Source organism: Hakea prostrata, chromosome 9 (genome assembly GCF_041222555.1).
Source record: "Hakea prostrata isolate BN-2017 chromosome 9, UWA_Hpros_2, whole genome shotgun sequence".
NCBI classification, from domain to species: Eukaryota; Viridiplantae; Streptophyta; class Magnoliopsida; order Proteales; family Proteaceae; genus Hakea; species Hakea prostrata.
Window position 1 is genome coordinate 52,429,731 of NC_142608.1, and position 24,362 is coordinate 52,454,092.

The following is a 24,362-nucleotide window of genomic DNA, read 5'->3' on the forward strand; positions in this document are numbered from 1 at the left end:
TTAATGTATTGTAAAACAAATCAAAATACCAAGTTCGTCCCTTATCAATAAATTATTTTTTCAAATATAAAAATACCCTCTAATAATGTATACTATCAGCTATATCCTTTAATTAAAGGAACCAAACAAATGAAAATAATATCAACTTGCTGAACAAATAATTATTGCTATAAGTTTACTTAGTTTGGTTAACAAGAACTTTTCCCCCTTGTACAAAGGATTAACGTGATTTACATAGGTATCCTTTTCTTGGTTTAAGAAACTTATTTTTTAAATTAAAAAGATATAATAGTACCTCCACAACTAGAGAAAATATTCTTACCCTCTAAATAAATAATTTATTGGAAAAATCTATTGACATTTTGATTTATTGTGGGATGATGTAGTAATTAAAACTTCTAGGAACCATCACCCCACAATTGACTATGACGTCTAATGTTCTTTATGAAATGTTTAAGCGTAAAAAACTTTCAACTCATTGCCCAATGCCCAATGTGTTATCAGCATCATCATATCTTTAGACCTGTAAATGGATAGTCGAAATCCGCCTCCGAATTCGCATTCGTATTCGTTTAAGGGTATCCGTATCCAAAATTTTTCTTACCGGAAAATATCTGTATCTGTCCGCTAAGCAACCGGATTCGGATTCGGATTCGGATTCGGATTCGGATAATTGCTTATCAGATCGGATAATATTCGGATAAAATTTTATCCGGATAGAGTAAAGTATTTAACATTTTTTCTTTAAAAATAGATGATAATCGGATCCGGAAACTGGTAATCGGATTTGGATAGCGGTATTTGGTAATCGGAAATCAGAAATTTATAATAAAAAATGTAAAAAAGTGACAATTATCAATCAATAATCGGATATTTTATCGGATCGGATTATTTTCGGATATCCGATAAAGTTTCAGATTCGAATTCGGATGCATTCTCTAAATTTTGCCTGATTCGGATTCGGATAGCGGATTTGCTAATCGGATTCGGATATTGGTGTATCCTAGCCGAATCCGGTCCTTTTACAGGTGTACATATCTTCTCCAACTTGCAAAGACAGTTGAGTGTTTGCCATGTGATTCATTGCCCATGTGAAAGGCTACAAAAGAATCCTCCGTCGTGAATCACATGGTTATGTTCCATCACTTTGATAAAGTATTCTCTTTTATTAATTGGTAATCTAATAATGGAATGTACTACTCTACGGTTAAAACTTAATAATAAGTCAGAGGTTTTAGTTGAATCAGTGCTCTAGTTTTGAGTTTTATTTGGAAAGAGAACTAGATTTTTTAGCCTATGCCGTCAAAGCCAAATCCCAGATTAATGGATTATATAATGATTAAATTATATATAGATCCTCAATTAATTACATCTATTATCGCTAAATAAATTTTAATTACAAATATGCCTTTGTTGTTAAGGACTAGGCCTGTAAACGGACCGGATACACCAGTATCCGAATCCGAATCCGATTAGCAAATCCGCTATCCGAATCCGAATCCGAAACTTTATCGGATATCCGATAATAATCCGATCCGATAAAATATCCGATTATTGATTGATAATTGTCACTTTTTTACATTTTTTATTATAAATTTCTAATTTTCGAATACCGAATACCGCTATCCGAATTCGATTACCGGTATCCGAATTTATTCGATTACCGAATACCGCTATCCGAATTTATTTTCATTGGCTTCCTTTACAAATTACATGTACTACTCTACGGTTAAAACCAATATCCACGACTCATGTAATTTTTTGATTAAAAAAATCATTTTGTGTCTATCTCAAGTATTATTGAAGAAAGACAAATTGAAAACATAGAGTTATTTTTGTGACCAAGATCCTCTTATGCAGTTTTGAAATCTTTTCTTTATCTTACCCTAATATGAACAAAGTTATAAGGTACCAATAATTTAATATTGATTCTTCCATCATCCATAATTTGTAAAGGAAGCCAATGAAATTTTTGTAAGTATATATCTTCACCACTAAAGTTGATAAACATATCGTAATTTGAAGATGACCTAGTTGCAAAGGTTGCAAAGGTAGCAAAGGAAGAGGAAGCTAAATTTAGAATCACCTGATTGCAATGAAGATAAGTTGTTCAAAGAGCTTTTTTATCTCAACAACCAAAAATATCTTACTGTTTTACAAGCTGATGTTGAGTGGTAGGAACATAGTATTTTTCAGCTTTTCAGTTCTAACTTCCAGTAACAACTGACAAATTGGGTTTAGGAAAATGCTTGGGCTTCTGCCATCAATGCTGATATCACTGAGTTGGCTTCAGAAACGGCATGAATGGGAGGTCCTAAATGGTTTCTAATGATAAAGCCCGAAACTCATCTTTACATCATAGGTAGGGGTGTAAATGAATAACCGAAACCCGCTTCCGAATTCGCATCCGCATCTGTTTAGGAGTATCCGAATCCGTCCGATTATTAATAGAATGTAGATATGGTATACCCCTTTCTTACTGATTATTATCCGTCCGATAAAATTATCCGATTAAGTTACTTATTTAGATTTATTATTCTTATTTTTATAAATTTTACATATGATATGTGATTATTTTTCTATATTTTTTATTAAAATAACTGCCAAAATTGTTAAATTCTTAAATTTCAAACTTAGCCCTCACAAATAAAAATGTAAAGATGTAAACAGGTAGTCAAAAACTTGTATTCAATCTATATTCATGCCCATTTAGAAGAATCTATTTAAGAAAATAACTATCTGATTATCATCCGAATCTGACACAATCTGTCCGAAAATCGATAGGATATTATCAGAATCCGTCTGATTATAATAGGATGCGGATATAGATATACTACCCGTTTACACCCCTAATCATAGGTTGCATCTGAATGCTTTACAGACGTGGGCGTCGAATGGATTAATGCTTAAGTATCCATGATTCAAGGCTCACTTCACCACGGGTCCAACTAGTTCATCACCACAGATTAAACGAGACGGGTCAATGTTAAATTTTCTTCTCTGCATATTCTCACGACTCATATCCTGCACATGAAGAAATTTTTAGTTTTGGTGTAACTGGAACTCTTGCTCTCAGAGTAGACTAGCACAGGAAAGTTTTTCACAACTTCCACGCGCCTCTGAAGAAAATTCAATTCATGAAAGGGTTGCCCACTTGTTCCACTTTGGTTCTGAGTGAATGTCTCTTTCTTCATTTTCTTGTTTTCTGTGTGTTGGATTAGAGGGAATTGTCAAACAACTTCTTTGTGGTTGTAAGCTCATGAAAAGACCCCAGATTAGGCAATCACTTCAGTTTTTCCTACAATTTCTCCTGCTTTCTTTCCTCTTTCACGGTAACCTTACTGGTGAAATTACTTATTATGTAATCGATTTTCCTTGCATTGTGTTCATGTAATTATTTTGTTGCAATCTTCTTGAATAAGAAGACAGTGTTCAAGATCCTGCCCGGTAAAAACAGTAACTGTGAAGAAAGAGCTAGAACAACTCAAAACATCATTATCTGCGAGGGTGAACCCAGTAGGGTCTCCTGTCTGCAATGCAGAGAATGAGTATGCGATTTCAAATATGCACAAACTAGCATTTTAAGTGTCATTTCACAAACTAGATTTTAAGTATTATTTCAAAGCATTAATTTGCATCGTAGAGAAAATGAGTATACAATTTTTTTTTTCACTCTATTTGGTATTTCGTCTTCTTACCCTTCTCTCCTCGTACATTTATATCATTAGAAGATCAATTTACAAAAAAATGTTACATTATCTAAGATTTATTCGATTAAAAAGCAAGAAATAAAGATCAACAAGATATTTAATGCGACAAGTATTCGATCGGAAGACAGGAATTATCATCTCTACATCTAAATGGATATAAAACATGCGGATTTCCGTTATCTAGTTACATGATTAAACAACATATCTTAAGGAATCATCACTCCCCCCTCTCTCTCTCTCTCTCTCTCAATTTTGCTGATCTGATTCACCTCTTGATTTTGCCTCAAATGCAACACCGATCCTCTTTAGATTGAATGGAAAAGGAATCACAACATCTCGAGGAATAAATTAATAAAAAGAGACTACAACAGCATTAATGTACTTGAAAAACAAATCAATTCTAAGAGATGATAATGTTGTCGACATCAACGAGTAACAGCCACTAATTAAGGTCAAGTACTGTAGTCTCTCCGTCGCCACCAACAATTTTTCCTGTGGCATCTTATCTGCGCCTCATCGTCTGATGTTTGAGTGAGAACTACTTCCATTAACACCTGTTATTTGATCTCACAATATAGGGTGTTTTAAGTAAGGTCCAGAGAAACAACTGATGCCTCTTGACATATTCTTCTTCTTCGTCTTTTTTGAACCAATTTAAGAAATCACCTTCTACTTCTTCTTCTTCTTCTTCTTCTTCGGTAGGTCCGTTGTACCAGCTGAAGAAATCTGCTACCCTTTGGGCACTCCAATGTGGATCAATGGGTCTTTGATGGTCCTCAAACAATAACTTCCAGAAATCTGCAGACCACATGTCCTCATCAAACATGTCTTCTGAATCAAGTGTCCAAATACAAGATTGGATCCCCAAGGAATCTTTTCCTTGCAAAGGAATCCCAAACCAGTCAAAGTCTTTGAAATGGTGAATGCATATGATATCTTGTCTACTTGTATACTCAATGTCCTCAAATCTCAACGTATGCACACAATGGGTTGCTTTATCTTTCTGGACAATCGTAGCTTCAATTTTAAAGTAGACGGGTACTCGCCCACCCTCTTTAATATACGTGATGTTATCCTGGAATCTAAAAACAATGCACAAAATTAAACCCTTACTATTAGCACAGAAGCGATAATCCTCTTCCTGTGAATCTGCCGGTAAGAGTAGCTTTCCCTACAAAATACAGATAGCACAACAAAAGAAATTTAAGTAAATGCACGTATCCCGGAGCCCAGCATAATATTTAGTTCCCACTTCCCATTAGTACAATAATTGATACATGAAGAGAACTAAAACTGAAATAATAAGTACCTACCTGCCCATGTATATTCCTCTTTGTATCTGATGTCAAGTTGTTACACTTTATGACCTCAATATCATCCAAGGATTCTGTACGCTCAAGGCCTTGAGTCTCCTTCAGCTTTTCACAATCCAGAAGCCTTAACACTTTCAGACATCTCAACCTTGAAATGTCAACCTTCGGAAGCTTTTCCAACATCTTGCATTGTGCAAATTGTAATATCCTCAACTTGTTAAAGTGGGATAGATCTACTGGAAAAGATTTCAGACTCCCAGACATTCTCAACACCTCTAAGTTTGAGAGCATTGAAAAGTTATTAGGCAATTTTGAAATATTGGTTCTAGTCAGATCAAGGGTATGCAAATGCCTCATTCTTCTCATTGATCTTGGTAGCTTCACTACTCTACAACAACCTGAAGTATTTAATACCTCAAGATTCTCCAGTAGTCCAACACTGTCAGGAAGTTCTTCAATTCCCTTATCATCGTCATCATGTTTAAATTTAGGATATAATCCTTCCTCTTTATCATCAGCATTAAGTCTGAGCTTAACTAAATTTTTCAGATCACCAATGTGCTCGGGCAACTTCTTCAGTAATAAGCACCCCCTAAGGTCAAGATCTTTCAGATAACTCAACTTTAAAATATTGTCTGGAAGCACTTTTATTGGTGTAAACGACAAATTAAGCTCTACTAAAGATTCCAGATTACCAATGAAATTAGGACACTGTTCTATTCCTGTGTTGGACAAGTCAAGCTCAACTAGAGATGTCAGATTACCGATGGAATTAGGTAAATCTTTTATTCTCGTACCAGACAAGTGAAGCTTAAGTAGAGATTCTATATTACCAATGGAATTAGGTAACTCTTCTATTCTAGTCCAGGACAAATCAAGCCGAACTAGACATCCCAAATTACCGATGGAATTAGGTAATTCTTTTATGCGTACATCCCACAACTGAAGCTGAAGTAGTGATTTGAGATTACCAATGGAATTCGGCAACTCCATCATTCGGCAACAATGCTTAATAGTAAGAATTTTGAGCTGACTCAATTGCCCAATGGATTCATCCAAACTTTCCAAACTGTCGCAACGAATGAGATACAATTCTTCCAAATAAGGAAACCATGAAAAGTTTGGAGACACAGATAGATTTCCACAATAAGTAAGCTCGAGAACTTTCAACTTTTGGAACCGCTGTCATGCAACAAGAAAACATATACCTTATGATCAATAAAATATAATAATCAAATAAGTAAAGGAAAAAATCCAACATTTCACCTTATTTTTATCTATCGGGCTAGTATTCCAAGCTTGTTGAATTCTGAATCCATCTAGTTCAAGATGCACTAGACCCTTGTGATAAAAATTGGTACGTATAACTTTCCAGGAACAGTTTGTCCATCTAAACCATCTTAGCATTGAAGGAAGGCTGCAAAAGTTTCCTTTGACACCTCTTGAACTAATGTCAAGAAATTTCAGATTGGGCATCTTATCAAGGTGTCTTTGATTTAAACAAACATTTGGTAAGTCCAAAGGAATGACAATGCTTTGTATCATGTCAGTTCCCTATAATAAAAAATAAATTCAAGTTAATAGAATTTGTGGATGCAAGCAAATAAATAAATAATTGGTAGAGTTATAAAGATGCATAAGGAAGGATCATGCCTTTTAACATATGTTAATTCTGTACAATAGATAAATAGACCAAGAAAATAAAAATTAGTGGATACTAGTGGAGTGGGTCCAAAAATCAATGTTTAAGAGTAAAATTTTTTTTAAAATTTTTTACTCTTGGCTGGAGTAGAAACACACACACATTAAAAAATATATAATAAAATATATAATAAAATAAAAATAAAAGATAAATAAATAAATCTTCAGTCTTACCTTGTTATTTTCTAATATTTGTAAGATATCATCACAAGACCACAACCTACTACGCTTACTTGGATCCATACGATTTTCTTCTCGAACAATATCTCTTCCCATATCTCGAATATGATCATGCATCTTCAAGACCACAAATGTACCATCCCCATCTTTATCTTCAAATTTAATGAGGGACCGTTTAGTTAATATACGTATTGCCCAACTTATTGCATGATAGCCACATGCTTCCCATATGGAAGTTACTTCTCCTTTTTCCCGTCCAATAAAATGGCATGCAACATCAAGAAAAATTTCTTTCTGATAATCATCTAGTTTTTCATAGCTTATCCTCAACCTTTGCTGAACACCTTTTGGAGGAATTTCTTTCAAATGTCGTAACGTACTTTTCCACTCTTCAATGCTTCTTGTGTCTGATAGCAAAGACCCCAACACCTCTAGAGTTAGAGGTAATCCTCCTGAATAGCTTACCACATCTTTTGAAAGTTGCAAAAAATTGTCTGGAGGTAGATCACTTGTAAAGGCATGTAGGCTAAAGAGTTGAAGAGATTGGTTATGATTTAACTCTTGAGGCGTGTATATTTTATCTTCATTAACTTTAGCCTTACTCAAGATTTCCCAATCTCTGCTTGTTATTATAATTCTGCTTCCTTTACCAAACCAATTGGTTTTACCAACCAAAGCATCTATCTGTTCTTGACTATCTACATCATCAAGAACTATAAAAACTTTTTGGTTATGAAGTCTTTCTTCTATCAACCGTTTTCCTCTATCACAATTAGAAATGTCAATGTCTAGTTGGAAAATATCTTTAAGAAGTTGTTGTTGCAAAGACACCAGACCATTTTTTGTTGCTTGCTCTCTGATATCTGAAATAAAGCTATGCTTGTTGAATGTTGAAATAAAGTAATTGTTGTACACAGCCTTGGCAATAGTTGTCTTTCCAATACCACCAACACCCCAAATTCCAACAAACTGAACATCATTAGAACAAAAGTCTAACAAAGATACCAGTTTATCTACTTGGAAATCTACTCCTATGGGGTGTTTACATACAACCAAGGGGTTGTTATTGTTCAATTCACACAAAACCCTCTTGACAACCAAATCAACTAGATCTGCTTGATTCCTGCAAATTTCATATATGTATATATCAAAAGCAAAACCATGATAACAATAAATGAGAACAAATAATTTACAGTTTTTGGGGTCGAAGAAATTTAGAGTTTTCAATGAAATGTAAAGCAGTAAAAGAAAATAATACCATAAACTTAACTCAGTATAATTATATAACATAAATATCCATCATTGCTCACATAAATATAAATATCCTAGGAGTGATAATAGCTTAGGACCTCAATTACCAAGAGATTGGGGGAAATAAAAAAGTATATATCCAATCAACCAAATCATGGGCGTGAAACAATATAGAATTTGAATGACAAGTTGAAAATGGTTTTAATTCTTGAAAAATCAAAATCACTTTAGATCCAAAGGAAGCATCATACCGCACCAAACATGTGGACAGAGGATCCAATAAACATGTAATATGTGTTTAATGTTGAGATATATAATAATATGTAGAAGACTTACTTGGTATCATCAACAACTTCTCCTGTCAAATTTCCTATTTCTTTCAAAGCATCCCTCCAGCCTTCTACGATATGGGACTCAAATTTCTTCTCATGTTTTTGAAATGCTTCAGCAAAACTTCCTTTCTTCTGATGGCGGACATCTGATGGGTCAACATAGAAAAATATAGGCAAGACCAATTGACCATTGGATTTATGGCATTTAACAATCTCAACAAGCTCCATCAAGCACCATCTACTGTCCGCATAATGTTCAGAGAAGACAGGGATCGAAATTTGGGACCCTTGAATTGCTGCAACTAGCTTTTTGTCAATACGTTCTCCGGTCCATATATCTGTACTGTCAAGGAAGACATTGATTCCTTTCTCTTTCAAATCTTTGTGAAGAAAACTAATAAATGTATTACGAAGTTCACCCCTAAAGTTGAGGAAGACTTCGCAAGTTGAAGATATGGTAGAAGTGGAAGAAGAAGAAGCAGCAGCCATGAAGTATTTGTTGATCCAGAACCAAGATGTTAACACTATCAGAATTCTCTCAAAAATCTCCTCACTGTATACCTTACATACAACGAAGGTGCAAATGCAACGACTGACTTTCTTTTCAATCAATGCGACCTCGATTTCTTCAACATGTTTCGTCTATGATTATTTTTTTAGGTAATAACTAATAACCTGTTTTATATAATTAATCTAAAGTCGATTAGGTACGTGATGACTCATGGCAGTCCGGCAGCTGATTTACAATGCCAAATTGCCAGTCCGTGTTCCCACATCAAAGGGGCCAGCTGGTCTTTCCCAACTTTAACAAAAGGTTTATTTCTCGTAACTCCAATTTTAAGATTACTACAATGTGTGGCCTGTCGTTTTGAGAAAATATCATATATTAATCCCATTTGAACGTGTAATTAGATTATTAAAACTCTATTTAGTGATGATTCATTCATTTATATTTCATCTAATACCCAAAATACCGTTCATCAAGGGCAAACTTGACCTTTTAGTATTTATGCTAAAAAACCATGAAAATTATAGGGTAAAAAAAAAGCATTGTTGCCTCTTCGTTGAGATAGAACGACATTTTGATTTCTCTTCTTAAGATTTTTGTTCTCTAAGTCAAGATTTTAAATATACGTACGGTCAAAATCATGATTGGGCCACTCTTCAATGAGGCTACAAGAGAGAAGAAGGGTTTGAAAGTGTTGTGGAGAATAGGAAGCCCGAGAGGTCTCCCGACGAGAGATTTGGAGAGCCCCCTCGGGAGAAACACACCTACCCGAGTTACTCGGGTAGGTGTGCTCCCACTCCCATGAGAGTCTCAAAGAGACCCTTCGGGAGAAACGCACCCACCCACTCGGGTAGGTGTGTTCCTTCCCTTTAGAAAGCTGGGGGTCCCTCGGGAGAAAACACACACCCACCCAGGTTGGTGTGTATTGTTCCCTTGAGAACCATATTTGAAGTAAGTTCAAGGAAGCCTTCTAGACTAAGTTCAAGAATGACGTTGAAGAAGACCAAGTCAAAGGAGTTAGTTACAGATAACTATTCAACATATCCGTTCCGAGAATTGGGGAGATGAATAAGCGAAATAACGGCTCGATCAGGCCCGCAAAGAAGGGAACGTGATTCCTAAGACATTTCACCCACTCTTCAACTGAACATGCGAAATCCGAGGAGACACCGCCTCCAGTATCTTCTATATGAACCATCATCCCACAATGAGAAAGGTATGAGATTCATCTTACGATTTATTCATTATGCCTTGAGAACTCTCTCAAGGTCTCTAATTGTTGCCTAGACTAACTTAGGCGTCGGAGGTGGTTCCCCGACCAAGAATTGGACAGTCTGTTCTTGTTATATTTGTGAGTGCAGGCATCTTAGCTATTCTTATTCGGTTGGAGAAGCCTCCAAGAGATTATTCATCTCTCCGGCTCTTAAAGAAGTTCTAGACGCAATAGAAAGAAGAAAAGGAATTTAAGAGCAGGTAATTTAAAAAAATGTAGTGAATGTTGAGTCATCATTTAATCTATTAATAAGAGTATGTTTGACATATCATTTGAACCATAGGAGATGTAAACAAATAAGTTGCAAATTCTAGTTTTCATATCTTGGTCTTTACTTTGATAAAATTATTGAAGTCTGATGTTTCCAAAACTTCTTTTATGAGAATCGGAATTTTTTCACACTTTTTTTGGCTAAATAAAACACAAAGATAATGTTTGTGAAAAATTAAGGGGGTTTGACAAAATATAAAAAAGAAAATGAAAAAGAAAAAAGAAAAAAAAATTAAGGGTAGTATTCACAAGGTGGTATCATTTTTCTAGTCTTTTGCCCCATTATTCCCGCGGGACCCATAAGCGTATGAATTGAGTAAAGCAGATTTTTATTTGGTAAATGATAGATTTATTTGAATTTAAAATCATCTTATTATACAACTTAAATGTTTATCCAAAAAACAAAAAAAAGAAAAACATGTAACTTAAGTTATTTAAGAAAAAACACCTAAGTTAAAAAAAAAAGGAGGTAGAAGAACTTTTTTTTTTGGAAAAAGGTAGCTGATTAGAAAGAAAAGAAAAAGTTACAATCTGAAATAAGTCTTCCCTTCAGCGTCGTCTTTTATAATACGAGACAACGCTTCAAGTAAAGAATGAGGAGAGAAAGAAATTTCATGTACAGATGGGTAAAGCCCAGCCAAAGAATCTGCTCCAGCATTAAGCTCACGGACAACATGATGAAGTCCATATTGGCATAACCGTCTCAATGAGTCTCGGATGTCACAGACATCCTCTGTTGCATACCATGGTATGGTAAACCGACCTAAAATCATCGCAATAGCACTCGATGAATCAGAGCGAATCTGGACTCTCTGGATAGAATGTTCCAAAGCTAGTACTAGTCCTCGACGAATGGCCGTGAGCTCCATGCAAAGAACATTTGTTTCCAGACATCTACCAAACAGCGAATAAGATAATCGCACCCATCTCATTTCTCGCAAGAATCTCATATCCTCCTTGATTCTCCATGACAGAGCCGTCACAATTGAGAGAAACCCATTCTGCAGGTGGTTTATTCCAAGTTAGAGCATGTGGTCTTGAAATCCTATATTGCACCTTGATCTTCCAACGATGAAACAGAGACCGATTGCGATCATTATCTATGACTGGAATTTCTGTCCAAAGGAATCTCAACCTCGTATCATAAATAATACGGTTTAAAACATCAGTGTGAGTATCCGACTTCCCCTGAAAAATGCGATTATTCCTCTCTATCCAAAGACGATAGAGAAAGCAACAAAAACTGAACCGAAATAGTTTACCCATCAAATCCTGGTTGTTGAAATGAGAAGCTGCCCAAGTCAACTATTCGCCCCAGCTAGATCTATCACTTGGCTTAAAACCATGTAGTCGAAGAATCGAATTCCAGATCTACTTTGAATATACGCAGGAAAAAAATAAATGGTCATGTATCTCGTCTTCAGCAAGATAGAGAACACATGTTGGGTCAGCTAGAAGAACTTTGCTTCTAATGTTACTCATTTTGCCACTAGCGTCTTTGCAATTTGCATCCTCATTTCCCACTATTAAGATATGCTGAAAGATAATCGGATATGCTGAAAGATAATCGAATAAAAAAGCAATGAAAGTTCTTGACTATCTTGAATGACTGTTTTGATCTTCTAGGGAGACTTTCTATCCGGATATGCTAACAGATCATCCTAGTTATTTCTTTTTAATACTATTTGGTGAAGTATAGTTCTATTGTGCACCGAGTTATATGAGATTAAATAAGACTTATTTAGTTTTAATTGAGAGCCATGAAAAGCACCAAACACCCCGTATAAATAAGACTTTACAATTATAAGAAATTTAATTTCTGATATATGCTTCGTATTTTTTATTTTGATATTTTTTCCCAAGATATTTTTGACTTTCAAACATATATTAACTCATATCTCTTTTTCCATAATTTAAATTGTTATCAGCCAATCAAACTTGATGCCTCGCTCAACAATCATTCATTAATTCTTAATTGCACCAGCCGTGAAGTCCGATGGTATTCATAAGGATCTGTTTGGTTACATGAATCCAACGATTTCAAATCTCTAGATTCATGAATGCGAGATTTATACCCGTTTGGTTGTGAAAATCTCTAGATTCATGAACTAGATATTCATCTTTTATACTAAAAACGTGAATCTGTAAATTTATGGGTATGGGGTGAAATCCAGAGATTTTATCCCTACTATAAAAATGCTAAATATTTGCGCATTCATAAAAATCACAGATGAATCACAGATTTCATTCCACATATTCAGTTAACCAAACAGTTAATTTTATAAATAAATTATGACTCCATAGATTTGAAATCTCTAGATATTTGAAATCTCTAAACTCATGTAACAAAACAGGCCTTGAGATGATGACGTGATGATTCATTAGTTAATATTTCATTTAATACCCAATACCATTGATCAAGGGCAAACTTGTCTTTTTTAGTATTTATGCTAAAACAAACCCTAAAATTTATAAAATTAAAAAATTAAAAAAGAACGTGTTGTTTTCTTCGTTGAGACATTATGGTCAAGACTATATTTAGATTTCCCTTCTTAAGATTTTTCGCTCACCAAGTAAAGGTTTCTATTAGGCGTGCTAAGGATGATTTTTCGCTCCCTAATTGTTTCTCATTTGAATTCTTTCTATTTTATTTACTCCTCTCATTTGAATTCTTTTCATATTATTTCCTCCTCTCATTTGAATTCTTTTCATTCATCATTCCTTCAATTCGAATTCTTTCCATACAAACATTTCCATGTATTATATTGCTACACAAACATTCTCATGTTATATTTCCATACAAACATTTCATTGTATTGTGTTTCTATATTTTATATCTTTCCTTTATTGTTCATAATTACTTACCAGCATGGGATGTATGCTGTCTATATATTTGAGGTTCTCTCATATGAAATCATTCAACCATTTTCTACTATTGAAGTTGTGTCTTAATATGGTATCAGCCTAAACACGATTCTACATCTTTATTCACCACGTCTTCTTCTTCCTCATCTTCTACCTCCTCTTCAATGGCTACCAATACTAAGTCTGTTGATTTGGATTCCTCTTCTCCATTTTTTCTTCATCACTCAGACAATCCCGGTGCCATTTTGGTCACCCAACCATTGGAGGGTGATAATTATTCGACTCAACGTGCTGTGCATATGGCTCTTGAAGCGAAAAACAAACTTCAATTCATTGACGGCTCACTTTCAAAACCTGTTTTTGATTCAGTTTTGCTTCCTCAATGGATTCGCTGTAACAGTATGGTTCTTTCCTGGCTTGTCAATGCTCTTGTTCCTGATATTGCTCATAGTGTCCTTTATGCCTCTACTGCTCATGAGTTTTGGGATGACCTTGAGGCTCATTATTCTCAAAAAAATGCACCTCGTATTTTTGAAATTCGTCGTGTCATTTCCACCCATCAACAAGGCACGTCTTCATTGGCTTCTTATTATACGGTTCTCAAAGGGCTCTAGGATGAGCTCTCTTCGTATAATGATCTACCACCTTGCACATGTGGTTCTTTCCTGGCTTGTCATTCTGATCTTATTCATAGAGATCCGCTCCTTGAATTTTTTTTATGAGACTAAATGATTCCTACGGCTCACTTCATAGCCAATTACTTTTGATGGACCCTTTGCCGATGGTGAATCTTGCTTATTCTCTCTTACTTCAAGAGGAGCGTCATCGCACAATTCATAAAGCCATTGCTCCCGCTCTCACGCACTCTGCCTCGGCTGCCACATCTCCTCGATATAGTTCCAAAAATGGTACCAAGAAACACTATCATTGTGACTTTTGTGGCTTGGATGGCCATTCGGAATCCCGTTATTTTAAAAAACATAGGTATCCTCCCAAATGTGCTACGAAGTCCACCGCACTGCCATATCCAATGATTCACTCTCTTGCTGCAACTGCGGTTCCTTCTGTTGTTGCACTATTTTTCACCACAGACCAGTACCATAAACTTCTATCTCTGTTGGAATCTGATAACATTACACCCTTGACAAATGCTATAGGTAAAGTATCTTCTTTATGGGTTATTGATTCTAGCGCCAGTCTTTATACGGTTTTAGATTTATCTTTATTTCATTCAAATAGTCTTGCTCCCCACACCCAATCCATTTGTCTTCCAAATGGTGGTTTTGCTCTCGTTACACATATTGGGAATTGCAGCCCCATACCCACTTTACCTCTCACCAACGTCTTACATGTTCCTTCATTTGGTTTTAATTTGTTATCTGTTACCACATGTTCCTTCATTTGGTTTTAATTTGTTATCTGTTACCCAGCTTACCCAACAACTTCATTGTTTCCTAACTTTTTACCCCGATCATTGTGTGATACAGGACCTACACACGAGGGAGAGGATTGGGCTGGGTAAGACATATAATGGACTTTATTATTTGGAGTTGGATCATCCTGTTGCTGCTATTGTTTTTCCCACCAATGATCTTTGGCATTCTCGGTTGAACCATCCATCTTTAAAAATTTCTAGTTATCTTGCACGTTTGGATCCGACTATTTCTTTTCATAAAAATTGGGTTTGCTTTATTTGTCCTTTGGCTAAGCAAACTCGACTTCCTTTTTCATCTAGTACAATTTCTATCACTTCTTGTTTTGAATTGATACATTGTGACATATGGGGACCTTACTTCGTTCCCTCAATTTGTGGTGCAAAGTATTTTTTTTAACTATTGTGGAAGATTTTTCACGATATACATGGGTGTTAAATCATAAATCTGATGCTTGGTCCCGCTTAAGGGAATTTTTTGCTATGATCAAAACCCAATTTGGATACCAAATTAAACAACTTCGAACTGATAATGGTCGTGAGTTTTTCTAATTCCCATTCAAATGAATTTTTTTTTCAACCCATGGTATTGTTCACCAACATAGTTGTTTTAATACACCCCATCAAAATGGGGTTGTTGAACGCAAACACCGCCACCTTCTTAATGTGGCTCGTGCTCTATTTTTTCAAACCAGTCTATCTCATAAGTTTGTGGGGTCATTGTGTTTTGACAGCCGCTTAATCTAATTATTTGAGGAAACAATCTCGCAAATACCAAATTGCAAGTTCATAATAAACATACATGTAACTATTTTATTGATACATCAAGTAAAACCATATATTAGTAAACTTGTTTTGCATTAGGGATCTCCATGATGTAGCTGATGTGTCTAAAGTTAAAGGAGGGGCACCTGTATTACCATTAGATGCGAGTTCAGAAATAATTTAGACATGCAAGATTTTCTAAACCTTGGTTCTATTGGACCAAAAGCTTAAAGTTAAAGGAGGAATTGCCACAAGCTTTGCTTCAAATGCAACACAATTTTATCGAATGGAACAAGTTTAGTTTTAGTAAGGCGGAGAACACAATAAGAAGGCTAAATGCCAAACTGGTAGGTATCAATGTAAGCTTGATTCAGGTCCGTACAACCCTTCTAATTAATTTGGAAAAGAAGTTGCCTCTGGAACTAGAAACTGGTCTTGGCAAGGAAGAGATTCTGTGGGCCCAAAAATCAAGAAAGAACTGGATGATACAGAAGGAATAAAGTAACAAGAGGACTTCATGACTCTACATAGCATAATCCTTTCAAATTCCCTACCACTCTCAAAGCTTCTCTCTAACTTTACTTTCTACGCCTCAAACTTCTTCTAGTGTTCTAGGAATGCATTCTCAAAAATTTCATTCTGATACCAAACATCTGATGGGTCAGCGAGGAAGAACATATGTAAGATAAATTTTTATTTCAACAACCAAAAGTATCTTAGTGTTTTACAAGTTGATGTTGAGTGGTAGGAACCTAGTATTTTTCAGCTCTAACTTCAGTGACAACTGACAAATTGGGTTTACGTAAATGCTTAGGCTTATGCCATCAATGCTGATATCGCTGAGTTGGCTTCAGAAACGGCATGAATGGGAGGTCCTGTATGGTCTCTAATGATAAAGCCCAGCCCAGCACAACTCATCTTTGCATCATAGGTTGCATTGTTACAGATGTGGGCTTCGAATGGATTAACGTTACGGCCTTCACTGTATTCCTCTACTTAAGTCTCCATGTTTTTCAAGGCTCACTTCACCACGGGACCAACTAGTTCCTTTCATCACCACAGATTAAATTTTCTTCACTGCTTATTCTCATTCTCGCGACTCATATCCTCTGCATGAAGAATTTTGAGTGTTGGTGTCACTGGAACTCTTGCTCTCAGAGTTGACTAGCAGAGGAAAGTTTTTCGCAACTTCCGCGAGCCTCTGAAGAAAATTCAGTTCATGAAAGGGTTGCCTACTTGTTCGACTTTGACTCGAAATGTATGTCTCTTTCTTCATTTTCATGTTAATTTTCTGTGTCGTTTGATTAGAGGGAATTTTCACACAACTTCTTTGTGGTTGTAAGCAAGTCAAGCTCATGAAAAGACCCCAGATTAGGCAATCACTTCAGTTTTTTCCTACAATTTCTCCTACTTTCTTTCCTCTTAATTTCTGCGCAACCTTAGTCCTCAAATTACTTATTATGTAATCAATTTTCCTTGCGTAGCGTTCATGTAATTATTTCTTTGCAATCTTCTTGAATAAGAAGACAGTGTTCAAGATCCTGCCTCGGTAAAAACAAAAACTGTGACAAAGAGCAAGAACAACCCAAAACATCAATTATCTGTCAGGGTGAACCCAGTAGGGTCTCCTGTCTGCAACGCAAAGAATGAGTATGCAATTTCAAGCATTGATCTGCACAAACTAGCATTTAAGTATTATTTCACAAACTAGATTTTAAGTATTATTTCAAAGCATTAATCTGCATCGTAGTGAAAATGAGTATACAAACACTCTATTTGGTTTCTTTACCCTGTTTTTCGTATTTGGTCTTCTTACCCTTCTCTCCTCGTACATTTATTTCAGTAGAAGATACATCTACAAAAAAAAGGTTACATTATCTTGGATTTATTTGATTAAAAAACAAGAAAATAAAGTCCAATAAGATAATTTAATGTGACAAGTAATCGATCCGAACGGAGGAATTGTCATACCTACATCTAAATGGATATACAAACATGCAGATTTCAGTTATTTAGTTACAAACTTGATTAAACAACATATCTTGAGGAATCATCACTCCCCTCACATTATAGGGTGTTAAAGTAAGGTCCAGAGAAATAACTGATGCTTCATCATCATCATCATCATCATCATCATCATCGTTGGCATGGAGATGAGCCCTCTTACTCGGCCTTGACATCTTCTTCTTCTTCTTCGGTAGGTCCGTTGTACCAGGTGAAGAAATCTGCTACCCTTTGGGCACTCCAGTGTGCATCAATAGGCTTTTGATGGTCCTCAAACAATAACTTCCAGAAACATGCCGACCATTTGTCTTCTTCAAGTCTCTGATCACAAGATTGGATGACGATGGAATCTTTTCCTTGCAAAGGAATCCCAAACCAGTCAAAGCCTTTGAAATGGTGAATGCAGATGGTATTTCGTCTCCTTGTATACTCAACGTCCTCAAATCTCAATGTATGCACACACTGGATTGCCTTAACTTTCTGGACGATCGTAGCTTTAATTTCAAAGTAGACAGGTAATGGCTGACCCTCTTGAATTTGCGTGATGTTATCATGGAATCTAAAAACAATGCCCAAAATTAAACCCTTACTATTAGCACACAAGCGATAATCCTTTTCCTGTGAATTTTTCGGTACGAGTAGCATTCCCTACAAAACAGAGATAAGACAGCAAAAGAAATTTAAGTAAATGCAAGTATCTCGGAGCCCAGCATAATCTTTAGTTCCACTTCCCATTAGTACAATAATTGATACGTGAAGAAGACTAAGACTGAAATAATAGTAAGTACCTACCTGCCCATGTATATTCTTCTTTGTATCTGCTGTCAGGTTGTGACAATATTTGACCTCAATATGATTCAAGGATTTTGTGCCCTCAAGGCCTCGAGTCTCCTTCAGCTTTTCACATTCCAGAAGCTTTAACACCTTCAGACATCTCAGCCTTGAGATGTCAACCTCTGGTAGCTCTTCCAACTGCTTGCATTGTGCAAACTGTAATATCCTCAACTTGTTAAAGTGGGACAAATCTACTGGCAAAGATTTCAGACTCCAAGACATTCTCAACACCTCCAAGTTTGAGAGCATTGAAAAGTCATTAGGCAATTTTGAAATATTGGCTCCAGTCAGATTTAGGATATGCAAATGCCTCATTCTCCCCATTGATCTTGGTAGCTTCACTACTCTACAGCAACCTGAAGTATTTAATACCTCAAGATTCTCCAGTAGGCCAACACTGTCAGGAAGTTCTTCAATTCCCTTATCATCATCATGATCAACATCAACATCATGAGGATATTCTTCTTCATCATCGAAGTACACCACTTGAACATTAAGTCTGAGCTTAACTAAATTTTTTAGATTACCAATGTGCTCAGGCAACTTCTTCAGTAAAAAACACCCGCTAAGGTTAAGATTTTTCAGATAACTCAGCTTTAAAATATTGTCTGGAAGCACTTTTATTGGTGTAAACGACAAGTCAAGCTCTACTAGAGATGTCAGATTACCGATGGAATTAGGTAAATCTTTTATTCTCATACCGGACAAGTAAAGCTTATGTAGAGATTCCAGATTACCAATGGAATTAGGTAACTCCCACAACTGAAGCTGAAGTAGTAATTTGAGATTCCAAAGGGAATTCGGCAACTTCATTCGCCAATGGTGCTTAATAGTAAGAACTTTGAGCTGACTCAATTTCCCGATGGATTCATCCAAACTTTTCAAATTGTTGCAGCCCACGAGATGGAATTCTTCCAAATAAGGAAACCATGAAAAGTTTGGAGACAGATAGATTCCTACAGTAAGCAAGTTTGAGAACCTTCAACTTTTGGAACCGCTGTCATGCAAAAAGAAAATGTATACCTTATGATCAATAAAACATAATAATCAAATAAGAAAAGGAAAAAGTTCAATATTTTACCTTATTTTTATCAACCAGGCTAGTATTCCAGGCTTGTTGAATCCTGAATCCCCTTAGTTCAAGATGCACTAGACCCTTGTGATAAAAATTGGTAGGAATAATTTCCCAGGAACAACTTCTCCATCTAAACCATTTTAGCATTGAAGGAAGGCTGCAAAAGTTTCCTTCGACATCTATTGAATCAATGTCAAGAAATTTCAAATTAGGCATCATATCAAAGTGTCTTTGATCTAAACAAACATCTGGAAATCCCATAGGAATGACCATGCTTTGTAACATTTCAGTTCCCTATAATAGAAAATAAATCCAAGTTAATAGAAATCTGTGGATGCCAAAAAATAAATAATTAATTGGCAGGAGTTATAAAGATGCACAAGGAAGGATCATGCCTTTTAACATGTTAATTCCGTACAATAGATAAATAATCTAAGAAAATAAAAATTAGTGGATAATAGTAGAGTGGGTCAAATCAATGTCCAAGTGTGAATATTAAAATTGTTGTGTTACACTTGGTGTGAGTAGAAACACACACACATAAAAAAGTATAAAAAATAAAAACAAATTCTTCAGTCTTACCTTGTTATTTTCTAATATTTGTAAGATATCATCACAAGACCACAACCTACTGCGCTTACTTGGATCCATACGATTTTCTTCTCGGACAATATCTCTTCCCATATCTCGAATATGATCATGCATCTTCAAGACCACAACTGTAGCATCCCCGTGTTTATCTTCAAATTTAATGAGGGACCGTTCAGTTAATATACGTATTGCACAACTTACTGCATGATAGCCACACGCCTCCCATATGGAAGTTGCTTTTTCTTTTTTCTCTTCAATAAAATAGCATGCAGCGTCAAGAAAAATTTCTTTCTGAGAATAGTCTAGCTAATCATAGCTTATCCTCAACCTTTGTTGGACTTTTTCTAGAGGAATTTTTTTCAAACTTTGTAATGTAGATTCCCACTCTTCTGTGCTTCCTGCACCTGATAGCAAAGACCCCAACACCTCTAGAGTTAGAGGTAATCCTCCTGAATAGCGTACCACATCTATTGAAAGTTGCAGAAAATTGTCTGGAGGCAGCTCACTTGTAAAGGCATGCAAGCTAAAGAGTTGAAGAGATTGGTTATGATTTAACTCTTGAGGCATGTATGTTTTATTTTCATTAACTTTAGCCTTACTCAAGATTTTTCCAATCTCTACTTGTTATTATAATTCTACTTCCTTTACCAAACCAATTGCTTTTACCAACCAAAGCATCTATCTGTTCTTGACTATCTACATCATCAAGAACTATAAAAACTTTTTGATCCTGAAGTCTACCTTCTATCAACCGCTTTCCTCTATCACAATTAGAAATGTCAACGTCTTGTCGAAGGATATCTTTAAGAAGTCGCTTCTGCAAAGACACCAAACCATTTTTTGTTGCTTGTTCTCTGATATCTGAAATAAAACTATGCTTGTTGTATGTTGAAACGATGTGATTGTTGTACACAGCCTTGGCAATAGTTGTCTTTCCAATACCACCAACACCCTAAATTCCAACAAACTGAACATCATTAGAATAAAAGTCTAATAAAGATACCAGTTTATCTACATGGGAATCTATTCCTATGGGGTGTTTACATACAACCAAGTGGGTGTTACTGTTCAATTCACATAGAACCCTCTTGACAATCAAATCAACTAGATCTGCCTGATTCCTACAAATTTCATATATGTATATATCAAAAATAAAACCATGATAACAATAGATGAGAACAAATAAATTTACACTTTTTGGGGTCAAAAAAATTCAAAGTTTTCAGTGAAATGTAAAGCAGTAAAAGAAAATAAGCAATACCATTAACTCAATATAATTATATAACATAAATATCCATCCTAGCTCACATAAATATAAATATCCTAGGAGTGATAATAGCTTAGAAGCTCAATTATCGAGAGGTTGCATCATATATAGGAGGGAAATAGAAAAAGTCTATATCCAGTCAACCAAATGATGGGCTTGAAAGAATATATAGATGATCTGAACGACAAGTTGAAAATGGTTTTAATTCTTGAAAAAATATATCACTTTAGATCCAAAGGAAGTATCTAATATTACATGGTCAGTAATAGATACCGCACCAAATATGTGGACAGGCCATCCAACAAACATGAAATATGTTCTAAAGTTAAGTATATAATAATATGTGGAAACTTACTTGGTATCATCAACAACTTCTTCTGTCAAATTTCCTACCTCTTTCAAAGCATCCCTCCAACTTTTTACGATATCGGACTCAAATTTCTTCTCATGTTTCTTAAATGCTTTTGCAAAACTTCCATTCTTTTGATGGCGGACATCTGATGGGTCAACGTAGAAAAATATTGGCAAGACCAATTGTCCATTGGATTTGTGGCACTTAACAATCTCAACAAGCTCCATCAAGCACCATTTACTATCTGCATAACGTTCAGAGAAGACAGGGATTGAGATTTTGGACCCTTGGATTGCTGCAACTAGCTTTTCGTCAATGCTTGACTCCTTTCTCTTTCAAATCTTTGTGAAGAAAACTAATAAATGCATTACGAAGTTCACCCCTAAAGTTGAGGAAGACTTCGTAAGTAGAAGTAGAAGAAGAAGTAGCCATGACGTACTTGTTGATTCAGAACAAAGATGGAAGAAGAAGAAGAAGAAGAAGAAGAAGAAGAAGAAGAAGCCATGACGTACTTGTTGATTCAGAACAAAGATGGAAGAAGAAGAAGAAGAAGAAGTAGCCATGACGTACTTGTTGATTCAGAACAAAGATGGATGTTAACACTATCACCCTCACAAGAATCTACTCACTGTATCACCTTACATATAAAGGAGGTGTATATTGTACTACCTTTCGGTAAATTTTGGGTGAAATTCGCCAAATATCGCACAATTTGGTGAGTAGCGAATTAAAAACGTTGGCAAAAACGATTTATGCTACATATTGCAGGAAAATCAACGATTTTTTGATGAAATGGCAAAATACAGGCAAAAATCGCCGAAAATTCATGGAACCTAAGAATTTGAGATCACTCATCAACCTCATGTTCACCAAAGATATTTGCTATGGCATCCGTGCTTGGATGCACCATTGAGGCTGTTGTGAGATCAATTTCTGTTCCTTGAAGATATCATAGAAAGGATGCTTCGCAGATGGAGGTAGGAAGAAACAAAGAAATCCTCCCTTTGGCGACCCTGGCTAAATTCGTAAAAGGTACCGGAAGATGAGAAAGGGAACGAAAATGGAGAACAGTGGTGGGAATCGGTTAAAGCCAGAGGTTATGCAAGTATTCGATACTTGTAGCTTTAGAAGAAGAAGTGAAGAACTAATAAACTTGACTAACATTTCAATCTCTAGGCTGAAAAGAGTGATGGTTGTTTAAAGTGGGCCCCAAGCATTTATGTCCAATTGAATGACTTGACTTCACCATTTCATCAGTTAAATTATTAATAGACCAGCCATTCTTGACCGATTGATTGACTTGACCAATTCCTCATCTGTCTTATGAATTAAATTAATAATGACAGAACAATCACCGAAAATATCGTACTACTATTATAAAAGTATGAACTCAAGGGACACGACTACATTTTATTTTTCACAAATGCCCTTTTGTATTCAATCAATTAGACTTTTGAATCAATAACAAATGATGTCCAAAATTGTAAATTTATATTATTAAAATAATTTTAATTCTCAATTTCTCCACTTCTCATTTTTTTCAAGAAACCATTAATTATTTAATAACTAATAAAATCAATTAAATAATGGGTAAAACAACACCCAAGAACATTGGAAGAAGCTAGAAACGTTTCTTGAATTCCCAAAAAATCATTAATTATCTAATAACTAATAAAATCAATCAAGTAATGGGTAAAACAACACTCAAGGACATTGGTAGAAGAAAAGTTACTTGAATTCCATCACGGTATAATGATGTGGTTGTTTCAAAACTGCATTCATTTATGAATATTTTGGTGGATATAACAATTTGCACTGATTCTTAGTTCTACGGGTGTTTAAGGATTAATGGATCCACATCCAATATGCACACATGTTTTTGCATATTCAAAAACATATCGCATGTGCATGTGTACATGCGTCATTACTAGTCGGCAAAAAAACAGCAAATTCTACTAAACTTTCGTACCCTCAACGACTGAGATTTATATTCTCTGTAATTCCTTTCCCTACAATTCCCTCATAGGATTGTGCCACTTGGCATTTAAATAATTAAATAGAACAAATATTGTGATAGCCATTATTAATATACATGCCATCTATAATTTAAGAAATTAAATTGAAAATATTTTAGAATTTTCACATTTCTATCCATTAGTCCCACTAGCTAATGGTCCAAAATCACTTACCTGTTGGTGATTCTAGGGTCGTGGAAGATTGCTTGGCCACCATTCGTTTTCTCTAAATAACTTCTTAGATTTCTTGACACATAATAATGGTCTATTTTAAGTGATTGTCATTGATGAGGAAGAGAAGAAAAATATCTAAACAACCTCTCGGCTCAAAGATTGAGTTAACATCATGACGCATCAATTCCTGATTCGCCTCCCACTTGGAAGACAATCCAAATTTAATTTAATGAAATAGTGATGGCAAATGGATTTGAATTAGCTAGGGGTTATTTGGAGTATTTGTTTATTTCTTTGGTGGACTTTTCTTACCAAAATTATTGCAAGTAGGTGACAAGCAGCGCTTCCTTTCAGGTGGTTGTGACTGACAATAACTCAAGAAAAAACTTTAAACAAGCCCTTATTCAAGTCAATTAAGAAAATGAGTGTGCATTTTCTATAATGTGACTA

At 35.4% G+C, this 24,362-nt stretch overlaps 4 protein-coding genes and 1 long non-coding RNA gene across 5 annotated transcripts; 1 reads left to right on the forward strand and 4 right to left on the reverse strand.

Moving 5' to 3' along the window:
- Positions 1-4,257: 4,257 nt before the first annotated feature.
- LOC149005513 (TMV resistance protein N-like) lies at positions 4,258-9,027 on the reverse strand. Its single transcript, XM_089135930.1, has 6 exons — positions 8,492-9,027; positions 6,899-8,027; positions 6,290-6,577; positions 5,821-6,205; positions 5,024-5,697; positions 4,258-4,881 (listed from the first exon to the last, which is right to left on the reverse strand). The coding sequence occupies exons 1-6, from the start codon at positions 8,974-8,976 to the stop codon at positions 4,258-4,260; spliced, it is 3,585 nt and encodes a 1,194-aa protein (XP_088992056.1). The 5' UTR covers positions 8,977-9,027.
- Positions 9,028-11,062: 2,035 nt separating this feature from the next.
- Positions 11,063-11,470, reverse strand: LOC149005514 (uncharacterized). Its single transcript, XM_089135931.1, has one exon. The coding sequence runs from the start codon at positions 11,468-11,470 to the stop codon at positions 11,063-11,065; it is 408 nt and encodes a 135-aa protein (XP_088992057.1).
- A 2,097-nt stretch (positions 11,471-13,567) lies between these two features.
- On the forward strand, positions 13,568-14,017 carry LOC149005515 (uncharacterized). The gene has a single exon (XM_089135932.1). It carries the CDS (start codon positions 13,568-13,570, stop codon positions 14,015-14,017), a length of 450 nt encoding a protein of 149 aa, XP_088992058.1.
- A 3,524-nt stretch (positions 14,018-17,541) lies between these two features.
- On the reverse strand, positions 17,542-18,906 carry LOC149005516 (uncharacterized). Its single transcript, XM_089169685.1, has 2 exons — positions 18,397-18,906; positions 17,542-18,252 (listed from the first exon to the last, which is right to left on the reverse strand). Exons 1-2 carry the CDS (start codon positions 18,760-18,762, stop codon positions 17,764-17,766), a joined length of 855 nt encoding a protein of 284 aa, XP_089025811.1. The 5' UTR covers positions 18,763-18,906; the 3' UTR covers positions 17,542-17,763.
- A 25-nt stretch (positions 18,907-18,931) lies between these two features.
- LOC149005517 (uncharacterized) lies at positions 18,932-22,836 on the reverse strand. The gene is made up of 3 exons (XR_016175722.1): positions 21,727-22,836; positions 19,520-21,225; positions 18,932-19,435 (listed from the first exon to the last, which is right to left on the reverse strand). It is a non-coding gene; the product is annotated as an uncharacterized LOC149005517 (long non-coding RNA).
- Positions 22,837-24,362: the final 1,526 nt, after the last annotated feature.